Source organism: Equus caballus, chromosome 2, assembly GCF_041296265.1.
Source record: "Equus caballus isolate H_3958 breed thoroughbred chromosome 2, TB-T2T, whole genome shotgun sequence".
Classification (NCBI taxonomy): domain Eukaryota; kingdom Metazoa; phylum Chordata; class Mammalia; order Perissodactyla; family Equidae; genus Equus; species Equus caballus.
Window position 1 is genome coordinate 26941653 of NC_091685.1, and position 15818 is coordinate 26957470.

The following is a 15818-nucleotide window of genomic DNA, read 5'->3' on the forward strand; positions in this document are numbered from 1 at the left end:
CAGTAGGTGCTCAAGAACTAATATCCTAAGGGATGATGTGTGTAAAGCTCTCAGCACACAGTAATACTGATCAAATGATGGTTTTAAATATTTCATCTCATGAAGCTGTGCAGGGACTAGGGAAGGGAAAAAATCTGAGCCTGACACCCTGGACAGGCCACCTCCCATGCCACCCCCTCACCATGTCCCCAACACTGGCATGCCCCACCCCCAGACTCCCTGGAAGAGTCTTACCTGCAAGGGGATCCCTAGCCAGTTTTCCTTTATCCCCTGGATCCTACTTATCTGCTCCCAGCAGCCCAGAGACCCAGCGCCAACTCACCCACGTGTGCCCAGCCTGGCAGCAGCAGGGGCTACAGAAGCCAGAGCCCAGGAGGGGAGGAAAGGGAGCAGGCCTGCCTCTGGTTCCCTGGGTGACCGTGGCAGGTCCACGCTCCCTCTGGCCTTCAGTGTCTCCATCCCTCAATTAAGGTGCTTGGACCACACTGTCCTGGGGCTGCCTGATGGGGAATGAGGTGGGGCAGCGGGGGCGAGCAGAGAGGTCTCAGAAGCCTCCCCCCACCCACACCCCCGCCCCACCTCCAGCCAGAGCCTTGGCCTTCATCTGCTCCATGGACCGGGCTTCCAGGGAGGTGTATTTGGTGTTCTGGAGACAGGTTCTATTGCTTTAAAAAGATCTGAAACCCACTAGGCTAGATGTCCTTGAACTTCCTGGCAGCCTTTACTTCCTGGGCTCTGAGCCTCCACAATTCTAAATTCTGAGATTCTCAGAATCCCAAATCCTGGTCTCCTGAAACTCCAAAATTCGAAGTTCTAGATTCTAAGATGTACTGGGACTCACATCGCCCACTGCAACACATCCCTCGTAAACACACAGCTGGACCTTTGAGGCCTGGGAGAGGGTGGGGGCAGGAGGGAGGTCTTCTGTGAGTCACGGGCCCAGGAGGACTCCTCAGGGGACCTACAGTAACAGGGTCCAGGGCAAGCTGAGACCAAGAGAGGGTGGCGCCCGGAAACAGCCATGGCTCAGGGTCCTCGGTTTGAAGGGGAGTGAGCACCACCACCCCTGCCAGGGTCAACACCCAGGGCAGGGCAGACAGGTTGGCAGAAGGTCTGCAGGGGCTGGGGACTCCAAGTCAGGCCACTTCCACACCCTCCCCACTGGAGCAGCCCCGCAGGCACAGGAGGGCGGTGCCCACTTCCAGCACAGCTCCTTGGCAGCGGGCACCGAGCGCCCTTCTCTGGATAGTGGCAGCAGGCACCAGCCAGACCTGGGCCCCAGCCAAGCCGCTCTGGGGCAGCCCCATCTGCAGAGTCTCTGGCTTCCCACCGCCACCCAGCTTGGGTCCATCCACAGGCCTGATGCCCAGGCTGGCAGCCCTCCACACACCCGCCAGGCGGCTGCCCTACCAGCTCCCAGCCACCGCTCCCCTCTGCCCACCAGGCCTCTGAGGGTCAGGAGCCACAGGTGGGCCAGGGCACCAGCGTCACTCACCCCTTGCGGATGATGATAATGATGGCCCCCAGGAGGAGGATGAGAACAGCAAGTCCCCCCGCACAGATGCCCAGAATGAGCCCCATCTCCTCCGATCTCTGGGACACCTCCAGGGGCTGCTTGCTTTCCTTACAGGCAGCTGGAGAGAACAAAGCAGGACAAAGGATCAGAGGGGAGATAGGGACCACTTACCCTCTGCCTGCTGGGGTCTGAGCCCCAAGGAACAAATGAGGCTGCACAAACACACATGCACAGACAACTGCCCCTGGTCCTCACACAGGTCCGGCCTTTCAATCAGATTGATGTCCTCACCATCCTTCACGCCTTCTGCATTCCTGTCAGAGGCTTTACTTTCACTGTCCCCCATCAGGAATGGCTCCCATCTCCTCTCTACTATCTCAAATCCTCCCCATCCTTCAGTGGATGCAGGACAGAGGATGCCTGGGGCCTCCAGACTAACCCCCTTGCCCTCCTGAGCAGTGATGGGGGAAGAGACTTATGTGCCTAGGGCATGGTTAGGGCACCTCAGCATGGCAAACCAATCCTGTCTGGGAGCAAGGACAATCCCTACACTGCAGGGTCCATGCTGTCCCCACTTCTTCCCCACCATAGGAAAGGGGGCAGACAGAACCCAGAACCAGCGCCCAGTACCCATCACCCCCATGGCCCAACCATAATGGCTCCCTCTCCACAGGCCCGTCCCCGGCCCCTGCCAAGGCCCCTTCTGTGACCACAGTGGGTGGGGAGTTAAGGGGGTGCAGCCCCGCTGTTGGATCTGGGAGAAGGAGCCCTTGAGGTGGGGCGTATGGGGGCCAAGAAGGGAAACCCTTCCGGACCCCAGGCCTGCAGGACCAGCCTCCTCTGTTCCCACAGCCACGGGTCCTCAGGGTCCACCTCCCCGGAGCCCAGCAGGTGAGAAACCCGCTACTGGGGCTGAAGCCTGCGGGACTTACCCTTCCTGGCAATGCGGATGCAATTCAGTCGGGTCTCCTGGAGGCACAGATGGGGTTTCAGCACCAATGAAGAGCAGACCTGACCCTCCCCGGGGCGGGGGAACCTCGGACAGCGTGTCTTGGGCCTGGTCAGGGCTTGTCTGGAGGAGATGGTAACTAAAGACACCCAACCGGCAGGAGGGCCTGGGGGGGGACCAGAGGGAGGGGCCGAGAGGGGAGGGGCCTGCAAATAGGGCAATGCCTTAGGAAAGGGGAATGAGATGGGTGGGAACAGGAAAAGAAAGGGGGCTCATCTCATGCTCATGCTAATCAGAAATGAGGGTAAGGTCTGGTTAGCATGGTTAGGAGGGGGAAGCCTGGGAAGGAGAACTCTGAGGAGGTAGAGTCTGGAGGAGGGCGGGGCTTCGGGGAGGAGGAGGGTCCTAGGCCTCAGGGTCTGCTGAAAGCAGGAACCTGAGATGGACCCCTCTGGGGAGAGAGGAGCCTGAGATAGACCAGGGCCTCAGGCAGCGGTCAGGGACTAGCCCAGGGGCTTGGCTAGAAGGGAGTCTGGGAAAATAGGCTCAGGAAGTGGGTAACGCTGGAGAGAAGGAGCCTGGGGTCAGGAGGGCGGGGCTCAGGGGAGGAAGGTGAGGCTATAGGAGGACGGAAATCAATAGAGGAGTCAGGGAACAGGGGAGGAGGGCGGGGGGGGGGGGGGGGGGGGGGGGGGGGGCCACGAGAGGGGGCGGGACTCAAGAGGGGCGGGACTACGGGAGGGTGGGTATCAATAAGTGGGCGGGGCCTGAGGTCTCTCTTCCATAGTGGCCCGCTCCAAGGGGTCCCCAGCCTGCCCCCCAACGGCCCCCACCACGACCCTGGACGGTCCCTCACCCCCTTCAGGTGGCTTGTTGCCTGGAAGTAGATGAGGTAGGCCTTCCTGGGCTCAAGCGGTGGGTTCCAGAAGCCGCGATAGGTCTGGTTGTCACCCACGGTGAAGGGCATGGCCTCGGGCAGACTGCTGGCCGCCAGTTCGGCGCCAAAGTAGTGCACCAGGCCGCGGGCCAGCGCCGCGTCGAAGGTCAGCGGCACTGGGAAGCAGTCCTGGCCACCTGGCTCCCGCCGCAGCCTCCGCGGTCGCTCCTCCTCCACAATCACCTGGTACACACTGGACCGGGAGGGGAGAGGGCAGTGAACACGGGGCCAGAGAACGGGAGAGGCATCTGGTAGCTAAGGGCATGGGCCTTGGGATCGGGCCCAGCTTGGGGCTAATCTCTGCTCTGCCTGTTACTAGCTGGGCAAGTCACTTAACGTCCTCAGGCCTCAGTTTCCTTCTCTGAAAATGGGAGTGACCAGAGGACCGTTCCATGGGTGGATGAGAGGAAGGAGGCAAGGTCAGGAAGCAGCCAGTGCCTGTCAGCTGTCACCACTGTGACTAAGCTGAAAGAATGCAGGCCCTGCTCAATGGCACCAAGCCCTAAAGCCCCACCCAGGCTCCTCAGTGAGTCCTCCTGAGCCTGCCACAGGACCTGGGATCCCGAAGCCACAGGACCCAGGATCCCGAAGCCTCGGGCTCCACCCTGGTATCCACAGCTCCCTCTGGGCCTCAGTGAACTTGAGTTAGACTCGAGGCATTCATTCACTCAGAAAGCGTTGACTGAGCTCAGACAATGGGCCCTGTGCCAGCACCTGGGGATCCAGGCTTCCCGGAACCACCCTCCATGGGGAGACAGCGACTGAGGAAGCAACAAGGACACTCAGCCTACATCCCGCCCAACCCGGGGCAGCCTCGAGTCTGCAGCCCTGAGCCCGGCATCTCCCGGTCCTGATGGCTGAGGTGTGTTCCCTGGTCTGTCTTGCCTCCAATTTGTGTCTCCTGGTTTTGACTTGTGTGTTTCTATTTATTATTCTCACTTTACTGAATGACCTTTTGCTGTGAGCTCCTCCAAATCCTCTGTGGAACAAAGCCAAGAGTAAATAAATGAAGCTGACAAATTTCAATATTTCCAGTCAGAGCCTCCGCCACGTCTTGGCATGGGACACCCCGCACTGACAGCCTGCGCTCTGGGAAGCAGAAATGCCTTTTCCTTGCTCTCCAGCTGTTTCTTTAGAGCTCACAAGTTGTAGGGGAATCACCCCAGCACCCCGAGATTTGAGCCAGAGAAAAGAGTTTGTTCTCTGTCACAAGCGCATTACAAACACCAGCCCAGGCCCTGCTCAGCCTCCATTTCCCAGGCTGAGGTCAGGCCTCTCTCAGCCCCAAGTCCCACAAGGAGAGGATAATAATCAGCACTAGCGGTGAGCAAAGCACATGTTGATCTGGGATGATCCCAATCATGCAGATAAGGAAAAGGAGCTCAGAGAGGTGAAGGACATGCCCAAGGTTGCACAGCCATCATGCCTCTCCGCTCTCACCATGTTCCACCCGCCTACCCCTGCCCAGCCCTGGCATCATCATCCCTGAGGGACGCTGACCAGGCCTGCCCACAAGACCCCTCAACAGGACAAGGAAAGGAGAAGGTACTGCTAAGTTTCCAACTCCTCCCAGATTCAGCTGCACCAGGGCCCAGAGGCACCTGGAAAATGCAAACTGCCCCTCAGACACTCTGGCTTTCTCCCGGGTCTCCTGGAGGGTCTGGGAATCAGTGCAGGACAGACAGTGGAAAATCCAGGGAAGGCAAAGCAGGAAAGAGTAGGGGTTGGGGAGTGGGGAAGAGAGGGGTGTCCAGGGAACCTGGGGAACCCACGACCTTCTTGGGGCAGGGACTTACTAGAACGTTCCTGTGCCCAGACACAGGCTGTCACCCTCTCCCAGTGCATGCACCTTTGTGGAAGGAGGGGTGAACCCGAGGGCCAGGGAGGTTCTGGGACTTCAAGAAAAGGTACAGCCTTCACAGACAGACCTGGGTTCCAACACCCAGCTCTATTGCTCCCCCGCTGGGGGCCTTCAGGGCAAGTTACTTAGGCTCTCTGGGCCTGTTGCCTGAAGTGTAAAATAAAGGTAGTGGCACCCACTCCACAGGCTGCCCCGAGGATAAAAGGACTCGTGCAGGTAAGGTCTCTAGCACGGTGTCTGACTGACAGTATGTGCACACACTCGCACGTACCCCACAAACACCCTCACCCCTCTCTCTCATACATACACACGAGCTCCTATCCTACACATACCTCTCACACACCCTCAGACTTACCACCGCAACTCTCTCACACAGACACTCACACTTCCACACCACACACTGCACACACACGTCTTTATCACACACACACAGGCAACCCATCTTGTCTCCAGCACCTTCTCCCCAGCAGAGGCAGCCACCGTGGCATCAGCATCCCCAGCTTCCTCTGGAGAGAAGGAAGTGGAGAAACCAAGCTCTTGGCCACTCCAGAAAGATGGCCCTATTTGGCTGGCTGCCCTTGCCTTCTAGAAAGCCCATCCCTGTGTCTCCCTGGGCAAGACCCTCCAGGGACAAAGCTGGGAAGAAATAAGGCGCCCAGAGTTTCACTTCTCGCAGGGGTCTCAGGGAAGGCCCTCTGGAGAGGCCTGGACAGTCACCTCTCCAGACTGGACACTGTGCAGAGATCTCATGACAGTCACCACCAGATACCCATGGCCTCAGAGGGGAGTGACTGCAAGGCTTCTGCCTGCCCAGGATCACAGAACGTCCTCCTCCGGACACTCTGAGCCCTGAGCGGGAGACTGCGGGAGGACTAGGGTGAGCTGGCCTGGGTAGGGGGCTCTGGGTCAGAGGAGGGGCCTCGTCCCTGCAGCCCTGACCTCCCACCCCTCCATCCAGCCTTTCCCACCTGATGGGCGCGCCGCGGCCCTGTGCCGGCCTCAGCAGCACGGTGATGGTGTTCTCAGACTCGCCCAGGGGCGACGGCATGTCGGCATAATCAAAGCTGGGAGCTGGGGAAGGGGACAGGGACATTAGCATGGAGCCTGGCCACTGGACCAGGAAGGCCAGGCCTCCAGCCTCCTTGACTCTGTCCTCACATCTCTCCCCTTCAGCCTTATTCTCCTTGCTCCCTCTGACCTCAGCCCCTGAATGGTACATTCATCTCAGCAGGGGCCCGCTATAACCATCCCAGGATGCTCCCACGCCCCTCTGCCCACGGAGCCCTGGGATTCGGGGCCTCCTGCAGAGGGGCCGGGCCGGGGTCGGGCAGGGCTCACCTGAGATGTTGGTGGTGATCTCGGTGAGTGCCGCCTGGCCAAAGCCCTTGCTGGTGCGGGCCCGCACGGAGAACAGGTAGGTGGTGCCTGGGTGCAGGTTGGAGAAGACGTGGTAGGTCTCGTTGCGGAGCTTGGAGATGGTACGTCGTGGGCCCGGCACGTTCACCGCAGGGTCTGATGACTCGATGCTCTGGTAGCTGATCTGGGGGCAGGATGGGCAGGTACGCGGGCACAGGGATGGGTAGGGCACCACTGGGCCCATAGCCTCCCACTCATCAAGGTGCAGGTGAGCAAGGATTTGCTGGGCAAAGGGAAGACTCAGTGGGATGAAGGATGCCCGTTAGCCCAGGCCGCTGGGCACCTTGGCCTCTCTCTCCTGCCTTCAGGGCCCCTGTCCCCATAGCCCACAGGACACAGACCTGGACAGAGCTGAACCTTAACGATCACCTCTGTCCCCCCAACATACCTCCCTCTCCAAGCTGTGCGTTCACACCAGGGGCCCCCACTGTAATAGGGTCCAAACCCACCTCATACTGAGTGATGAGGCCATTGGGTTCCTGGGGCTCCTCCCACTTGAGGAAGATCATGTCCTCCAGTGGAGTGAAGGTCAGGGACTCCGCCGCAATCCCGCCAGGCACTGCGAGGGAAAGGCCGCATAGGGCACTGGAAAGCAGGTTCTGGAGCCTGACACCCGGGTTCAGATTCCAGCCTTGCCATTTCCTAGCTGGTGCGCATGGAATACGCAACCTCTCTGAGCCTCGATTTCTTTATCTGTGAAATGGGATGATAATAACCCCTCCCTCACCAGAATTAAAAGATATGATGTACATAAAGGCCAAAGGCAAATATCAGCAATTTCACATGGTTCAACCTGATTACTCTAAAAGGGTGGCTGGCATTTTCGTTCCTGTGCAGGTTTCCTCCGGCAGAGAAGAACGTCTGAACGCTCCCATTTTGTTCCAGTTGAGTGGTTTTCAGAAAATACAGACATTTGCCAGAGAAATGAAAACAATTGCATTAGAGTGGCAGGATTATGGGTGGAGATGTTTTCTTGTGTAAAAATGTTTAATTACACAAACAATATGTTCAATGTAGAAAATCAAAATGAGCATAGAGTAAACTAATGGCACCTGCAATCCATTCCCCAGAGATAAGTACTGTTAGCATTTTAGCATGAACCCTTTCAGGTTGGTTTGGTTTGGTTTGGTTTGAATGTATCACCCTAACAGCAGGCACAAGGAATTTCTTCTAGGAAGAGAACGGTCTTTATTTGGGAAAACACCTTGATAAACCATTGTGGGGATGCTAAAATCCTGAGGCAGGGGAAAGCAGAAACCAAATAACAATCAGTGAAAGCTAAAGGGCTCTGTGTTAAAACAGTGAACAAGGCAACACCACTATCCACCCACCAAAATGATCAAATGCAAAAGGCAATTAGCACCTGAAATTTTCACACACTGCTAGTGGGGGTGTAAATTGATACAAGCACTTGGGAAAACTGTCTGGATATATCCACTTATTCTGAACCCATATCCTAAAACCTAGCCATTCTGCTCCTAGGTATAAACCCATCGGAAGTGTGTATGTCTACCAAAAGAAATAATAATAATAATCTACAGGGATTTTCTTTGCAGCACAATTTAAAGTCGCTGAAAACTGGAAACAACCCAAAAGCCCAACAACAGTAAATAGGATAAATAAATTTGGCATATTCACATAATGGACTATTCAGTAATGAGAATGAATTCTCTAGAACCGCACACACAACACAGCTGACTCTCTCAAGCATAAAGTTGGGAGAAAGAAGCCAGTCATAAAAAGAATACATGCTGTATGATTCCATTGATATAAAGTTCAAAACCAAGCAGAAATTAATCTCTGGCATTATAGGTCAGGATAATGGTTGCCCCTGGGAGGTTGTGAGTGGGAGGGTATAGAAAGCCGGCCTTCTGGGCAGCTGGAATTGCTGTTCTTCGTCTAGGTGTGGGTTATTCTGATGTGTCCAGTCTGAGAATTCACTGAGCTGGCCATTTAATTGATAAGTGCACTTCCTCTTAGTATTACACTATTTTGATTAAAAGTAAAAAACATTAAATAATAAGCAGTTATTGGAAGGAAGGAGGAGAGGGGCAGAGAACGAAGAGAGAAGGCCAAGCAGGCCAAGTGAGGCCTGGTCAGAGTGGATGAAGCAGCCACAAGCACACCTAGGAGTGGGGGGGACATCAACGTCAACAGACTTTATGAATGGGGTCATCTGATGTTGACCTTGAGGTTGTCTGTGAAGGGGAGCAGACTATGCTGCCCCACAACATACAATTTTGGTATAAGGATTATTTTGAGCTGAACTGAGAAGAATCAGATACAAGGAAAATTCTCTGCCCTCCCCCATCTGCCTAAAAGCAGGACATAAATTTGCAAAGGTGCCCCCTCCCCTCTCTACAGGAAGGAAAGAAGTTAATCACTGAGACAACTCTGGACCCTTCTTGGCCCAGAAGAATCTACATAATCTTTACTAACTAGCCCTTATCTAACTAGCCCATTTGTTTCCCCCACGTGTTTGCCTTTGAATAATTTGCCGCCCCTAGAATCGCAGACCTTTTTCTTTGTCTTGTCACTTCTCTAAAGATTCATGGTTCCTTTGTTAAGATGCTATATAAGCCCAAATTCTAACCACCCCTTTGAATTACTCATCACTGAGGATTACCATGTGTATGTGCAATGCACATCATAGCAAATTCCTGTTTGTGCTTCTCCTGTTAATCTCTCTTTTCTAAGTCTAATTTATCCGGCCCCAGCCAATGAAACTAAGGTGGGTAGAAGGAAAAAAGTTACGTTTTACCTTCTCTACATTTTCAGTGCTTCAGGGTAAACCCCTCCAGTCCTCACTGCCACCCCCAGCAAATCCTCAGTGCATCAGCACAGGGCATAGGCCACGCACGCTGCCCAGAGTGAGTGGGGTTTTATGAAATCACAGAAGGAGGTAAATTTTGTGTCTGAGCCACTGCTGTGCAAAACAGAAAACTGCACATGTGGAGAAGCCAAAAAACCATCAACCAAGGAGCTTAGGGTACCTGGGAATTTGAGGAATCTGGGGGAAGGCTTTGGACCTGTGCTGCCATTAGAGCACAGCTGTTAAGAGTGAAAACTCTGGGGGCTTGCCAGGTGGCAGAGCGGTTAAGTTCCCACGCTCTGCTTCGGCAGCCCAGGTTCATGGGTTTGGATCCTGGGCACAGACCTACACACCGCTAATCAAGCCATGCTGTGGAGGCATCCCACATCCAAAATAGAGGAACACTAGCGTGGATATTAGCTCGGCAACAATCTTCCTCAAGCAAAAAGAGGAAGACTGGCAACAGATGTTAGTTCAGGGCCAACCCTCCTCACCAAACAAAAACAAAAACAAAAAAAACAATGAATTCTCTGAAGCAGACGGCTAGGTTTGAAACCCAGCTCTGCCACCTATCTATGAACAGCTCTGCCACCTATCTACTAACTATGTGACCTCATCTGTAAAATGGGGATAGTAACAGTCACCTACCACACAGGGTTGTCATGGGGATTATATACGTTAATATATGAAAAGCATTCAGAATAGTGCTTAACGTGTAGTAAGTGCTTAAAAAGTATTAGTGTGACATAAGTAGAACACTGCATCCAATGACATTTTTTTTTTCAAGTATACATGGAATATTTACCAAAATTTAACCATATGCTGGGCTATAAAGCAAGGACAAAATTTCAAAAGACCAAAATTAGAATATGCACTCTGACCACAGCAGAATTAAGCTAGATATCAGTAACAAAAAGATAATTAGAAAAGTTTCAATTACTTAGAAATTAAGCAACATAATTCTAAATAACTCTTGGGTCAAAGAAGAAGTCAAAACAAAAATTACAAAATATTTTGAACTTAACGATAATGAAGATAGAACATATCAAAACTCGTGGGATGCAGCTACAGTGTGGCTTAGAGGGAAATTTATAGCTCTAAATGCATAAATAGGAAATAAAGGCACAAAATCAATGATCTAATAAGTTCCCATCTCAAAAAGCTAGAAGAACAGCTGATCAAATCCAAAGAAAGTACAAAAAAGGAAATAAAGAATGGAAAATAAATATACAACAAAGAAAATCAACTAAGCCCAAAAGTTGGCTCTTTAGAAAGATTAATAAAATTTATACATCCCTAGCAAGAATGAACAAGAAAACAGAGAGAAGGCACAAATTATCAATATCAGGAATGAAAAAGGGGATATCGCCATAGATCCTACAGATATTAAATAAACATAACCAGAGAATAAAATTTATGTCAAGAAACTTGACAATTTAGGTGAAATGAATAAATCCCTTAAAAACATGGTACACCAAAACTGATAGAAGAGTAGAAGATCTGAATATTCTAACATCTATTTTAAGAAGTAAAACTATTATTAGAAAACACTGCCACAAAGAAAACCCCGGGCCCAAATGACTTCACCGCTGAATTCCTCCAAACATTTAAGGAAGAAACTATGCCAATCTAACCCAAAGTCTTGCAGAGAATAAACATTAGCCGTCATTACATTGTTGTTACACAGTTAGTTTAATCCTAAGCAAAAACTTTCAGTCTCGGACACGGGGTGAGTGTGGGGGCACTGAGGGCCCTGGGGATCGGGGGGCGGACCCTTACCGTCCTCGTCCGTCTGGAAGGTGACCTCCTTGCCCTCCTTGCGCCCCTCGGGGTTAGCGAGGACGAGCCGCACGTGGACATTCCGGTAAGGCAGCAGGTTCTTGATGGCGTAGCGGCTGACACCCCGCTCCATCTTCACACACTCCCGGAAGGTCTGGTTGTGGCTGCTGCCCAGGGTGTAGTGGTAGCACAGGGACACGGTGTAGGTGTGGCAACGTGTCACGTTGTAGCCCAGCGGTTCCCACTGCAGGGTCAACTGGCGGGCCTGGATCTCGGCAAACGCCAGGCCTTTGGGGGCCCTCATGGGCTCTAGAGAACCCAGGCAGCAGAGAGAAGAAGGCAGAGAAATTGGGAAGAGAAGGGGGACAGGAGAGAAAACATCAGTTGGCCGACTGAAACCATCCCTCCTTTGCCCCCAAGAGCTCAAGGGACACCCTAGAACATGGAACAGGGAGTAAAAGTCTGTGTTTTGGAGTCAGGCGGGGCCACATCTGAATCCTGGCTCAATCGCTTGCAGCTGGCAACCACTGGCTGAGTGTCTGTACCTCTCTGAGCCTTAGTTTCCTCAACTGCAAAATGGGACAACAGGCCCTACCTCACAGGAGAGTTGTGAGGTTTAAGGGAATGTGTGCAAAGCATGTGCGAGAACGGCTAATACGAACAGGCCTCAAAAATGCGGGCGATGATATTTTTAATAACACAGTCTACCTCCTATTTCAAGATCATCCTGGAGAACATCAGGACAGTCTGAATCAAATGGCCACATTTTTCTTAATTTATTAATTCCAAACTTGCTCTAAAACAGCTTATAGTAAAATATATGAAACAATAAAATATAGAAATCAAGCTGATGGGGGAAATGAGAGCCAAATAGTTAAATAAAGGCAGAGAACGTTAGGGAAACAGAAATGCATGCCATTAGGTCCTATGCGGTCTAAAGCTAAGGTTCAAATTGAGTGGTGAGTTCCCTGACTGCCAAAGCAAAAAGGGAAATACAATCTGTTATTATCAGGATAATAATAATAATGGCCCTTAACATTTATTGGGGGCTCTGTATGTGGCCGGCATTGCTCTAGAGGCTTTAAAATGCCTTATCTCATTTAATCTGAAATCCAATAGACAGGTGCTATTATTAGCCCTATCATATGTGGAAATGGAGACACAGAAAGATTAAGTAACTTGCCCACAGTCACACAGACAGTAAGTGATGACACTTGGATCCAAACCTGGACAGGCTGGCTCCAGAATCCATACTCTTAAACACCACTACCCTGCCTCCCCATAAGGAATTCACTGTCAAAAAAAAAAAAAAATCACACAATGCCTTAGGAGAGACAGCTACCCCAACACGAGGGAGGAGTATATAACTGTGCCTTACAGCTTCTTGATGATTCCATGGGGCCAGAAAGTTATCCCCATTTTACAAGCAAAGAAACTGAGGCTTCTGAAGCAAAGCCAGGATGGAGCCGAGGGGCTCAGCCCCCAGTCCTGCATCTGCATTGACCAGCTGTGTGATCTTAATCTCTGGGCCTCAATTTCCTCATCTATGAAATGATGGAAGAAGCCACGATGACTAACAACCCTTTTCACTCTTGCACCCTGACTCTGTGAATGCAGTTTTATCACCCTCGAGTTCTGTGAACACCTGCAAAGCATCCCCAGTCAGAGGATCTCGGAACACACCTTAACGACCAGGTGAGACAGCTTCGCCTCTGAAGATGATTAAGTATGACCCCATTATCCTTTCTTATATGATTACTTTGCTCAGGATGCTCTTTACAAAGAAGATGCAAAGGGAAACATCAGCCCAGGCTGCTCTTTACTCCGGAGTTTATGGGTACCACAGCTTTAGATGCTGGCCCCAAGTACAGCACAACACAAGGTTCTGTTTCCGCCCAAGAGCTCTCCTTTCTTCCCTGGGCCACGGGCAAGTGGCATTCTCCAGTCATATATCTGGCCACCAAAGAGATATTTCCTGCTAGGAACAAGGCCCACCTCCTGACTTCTTACAGAGTCTGGCTCCCTTCTCCCCACAAACAAGGCAGACCTGATTCCCATCCGACAAGGACATTAAAGGGCTGGCTCCCACAGCTACTGCAACCCGAGGGCTGCTGGCTGCAAGCCCACTTACTGCACTTATGTTTTCTCTCACATTCCTGGCCCGCAGAGGAATGTTTTCCTATGTAGTTTTATTTTAACCCATCATTCCAATCTGTTTGGAGCGGACGGGGCGGATTTTGTGTGTGCTCGCCCTGCCATCTTGTTCAGAGGTCCTTGTTTCATTCCCTGACCTTCCGGCTCTGGTCCTGGCTGCCCCATGTGTACTGTCCCAAGGTGTCCATGGGAACCAAAGGACCACTGCTCTATCTGCACCAGTGAAAGCAGGTCTCAGTTCCCTGCAGCTCTGCTCACATCTTCCCTACCCCCGGAACACCTGCCCCATATTCCTTTCCATCCTTCCAGGCTTGGCCAAAGCACGCTGCTTCCTTGGTCCTCCTGCAGCATTTCGAGAAGGGCATGGAAAGGTACATGTAACCTGGTGACACAGGCTGGGTCAGGACTATAACAAACAGGACAGTAAGTGTCCCATCCAAAAGGGGCAGCTGCTACTCAGCTCCAGGCGATGCTGCCCTGCAGGACTACAGGCTCAGGGTTGCCAGATCCTCCCATTTTTTAAAAGAAGCCAGATATTCAGATTTTTGTGTGACATCTCCAAATTTTTAAATACTGGCAACCTACTCAGGTTTTTGAAAACCACTTGGCAGGGCATAAGATGGCAACCTCTAAGTTGGAGGATGAAACTTCCACCCTCATGCTGGGTGTCTCCTTCTCCATCAGCTGGGTTGGCCCCCATCTACCTCGCTAGACGGAGGGGCCTTTGAAAAGAAAGCTCGTTTTTCTCTTCCCTCTCCACCCTGATCAAATCTGGGCAGATCCGGGGGCCCAAAGAGTTTGTTGACTCTAGACCAATAGGTTGATTGAGGGGTGTGAATTCATGAGTCTCTCTGTGTTTCCAGAAACCATCTGGTGCCCAGACACGCTCTCTTCAGCTGCCAGCACACGCTGGAAAAACAGAACCTGGGGATCTCAAAGCCCCATCCCTCTAAATTCCATAGGGCTGCAGGCTACTCAGAGGTCAAAGGTCAAAGTGCACATTAAAACAAGGAGGCTAACAGTTAAGATCGATTAAAGTAGGCCAAAATGTGTTGATTTTAACAATGCTAACGAGGATGCAATAACCCTGAAACATCAACCGTTTCTGGGAAGGGGCTTTCTGAAGCGGGCGGGTGCTCAACATTTAAACCCTATCTCAACCTCTCTCATTAGTTCTATGACTTCAGCTAAGTGACTTCCCCTCTTTGAACGTCAAGTTCCTCGACTGAAAAATGGAGACAATAACACCTACTTTGAACAAGTGGGAGAGTTGTCTGAGATGTTGTGAGTCGAAGGCCTAGCTTATGGTAATTAATGAATGAATGAATATGTGCACACTAAGGTAAGATACTGGTAGCAGCATAAATTAGTACAACCATTTTTTAAAGCAATAGATGTCAAAGTCCCTTCTTAAATCACTCCTGACTATTTCTCTTAAAGAAATAACTCAAGAGGATAAAAGCACTGTAAGCACTAAGTTTTTCAATGCAGTATTACTTATAACACAGCCACGTGCAGCAAAACAACATTTAGGTCAACAGCGGACCAAATACATGATGGTGGTCTCATAAGGTTAGCACCTGACAGCTTAGGAGTGTACAAGGCCATACCATCTAGGCTTGTGTAAGTGCACTCTGTGATGTTGACACAACGATGCAACCGCCTAACGACGCATGTCTCAGCACGTGGCCCCGTCGTTAAGCGACGCATGACTGTAACAGGAATCTAGAAACAGAAAGTCCAGCAACATGGAGACACTCCATGGACTTCTATAGCCACTAAAAATAATTACAAACAACATAACACGTGTAACACCACCAAGCAAAGGAAGCAGAATACAGAATGCTTTCTACATCCCGGTGACGAGGGTGTAAAAATGTGTACTGTTGGCACAGGGGCAGAGATTTGAAGAAGGGGGAAAAATTAAAACAGCTGTTGGGCTAGGATTGTGGGATTTAGAGAGTTTTTTTAAAATGCCTTTTACTGATGTTACAGTATTGTTTTTACAGTAAATAATATTGTGGGAGGGAAGTTATGGGGACAGAGAAGATGACAACACAGCTGGCCACCAGCAAAACAACCACTGGCCCAGGCACCTAAGCAAGGAGGGGGTGGTGATGTCAACGAAAAGAAGCATGTAATTAAGAGGGGCAGGAGACGGTGTTTGGGTCCTGTCTGGTCCCTGCCCCAGCTTCTGTCCTGGCAGGCCTGCGTAAAGTGTTTAGCAGGCCTGGCACAAAGCGGCACTCAGCCCATGACAGCAGCTGCTGCTGCCGTTTCAAACACTGGATTGGAAATCAAGACATTCAACCTTTGGTTCTGACTCTGCCATGGACTCACTGTTCAGATTTGGGCAAGGGACTGTATCTCTAAATCTCAGTTTCCTCATCTATA

At 51.4% G+C, this 15818-nt stretch overlaps 1 protein-coding gene across 12 annotated transcripts in view; it reads right to left on the reverse strand.

Annotated features, from left to right (window-relative positions):
* The window catches only part of PTPRU (protein tyrosine phosphatase receptor type U), a 79339-nt gene that overhangs the window by 37301 nt on the left and 26220 nt on the right, over positions 1–15818 (reverse strand). For all 12 annotated transcript variants that reach the window (XM_070250167.1, XM_070250158.1, XM_023634822.2 and 9 more), the window contains exons 8-14: positions 11271–11579; positions 7129–7238; positions 6602–6803; positions 6232–6334; positions 3322–3595; positions 2449–2485; positions 1496–1634 (exon numbers count right to left, since the gene is read on the reverse strand). In XM_070250167.1, coding sequence (XP_070106268.1) covers positions 1496–1634; positions 2449–2485; positions 3322–3595; positions 6232–6334; positions 6602–6803; positions 7129–7238; positions 11271–11579 — 1174 coding nt within the window. The remainder of the gene's footprint in view (positions 1–1495; positions 1635–2448; positions 2486–3321; positions 3596–6231; positions 6335–6601; positions 6804–7128; positions 7239–11270; positions 11580–15818) is intronic.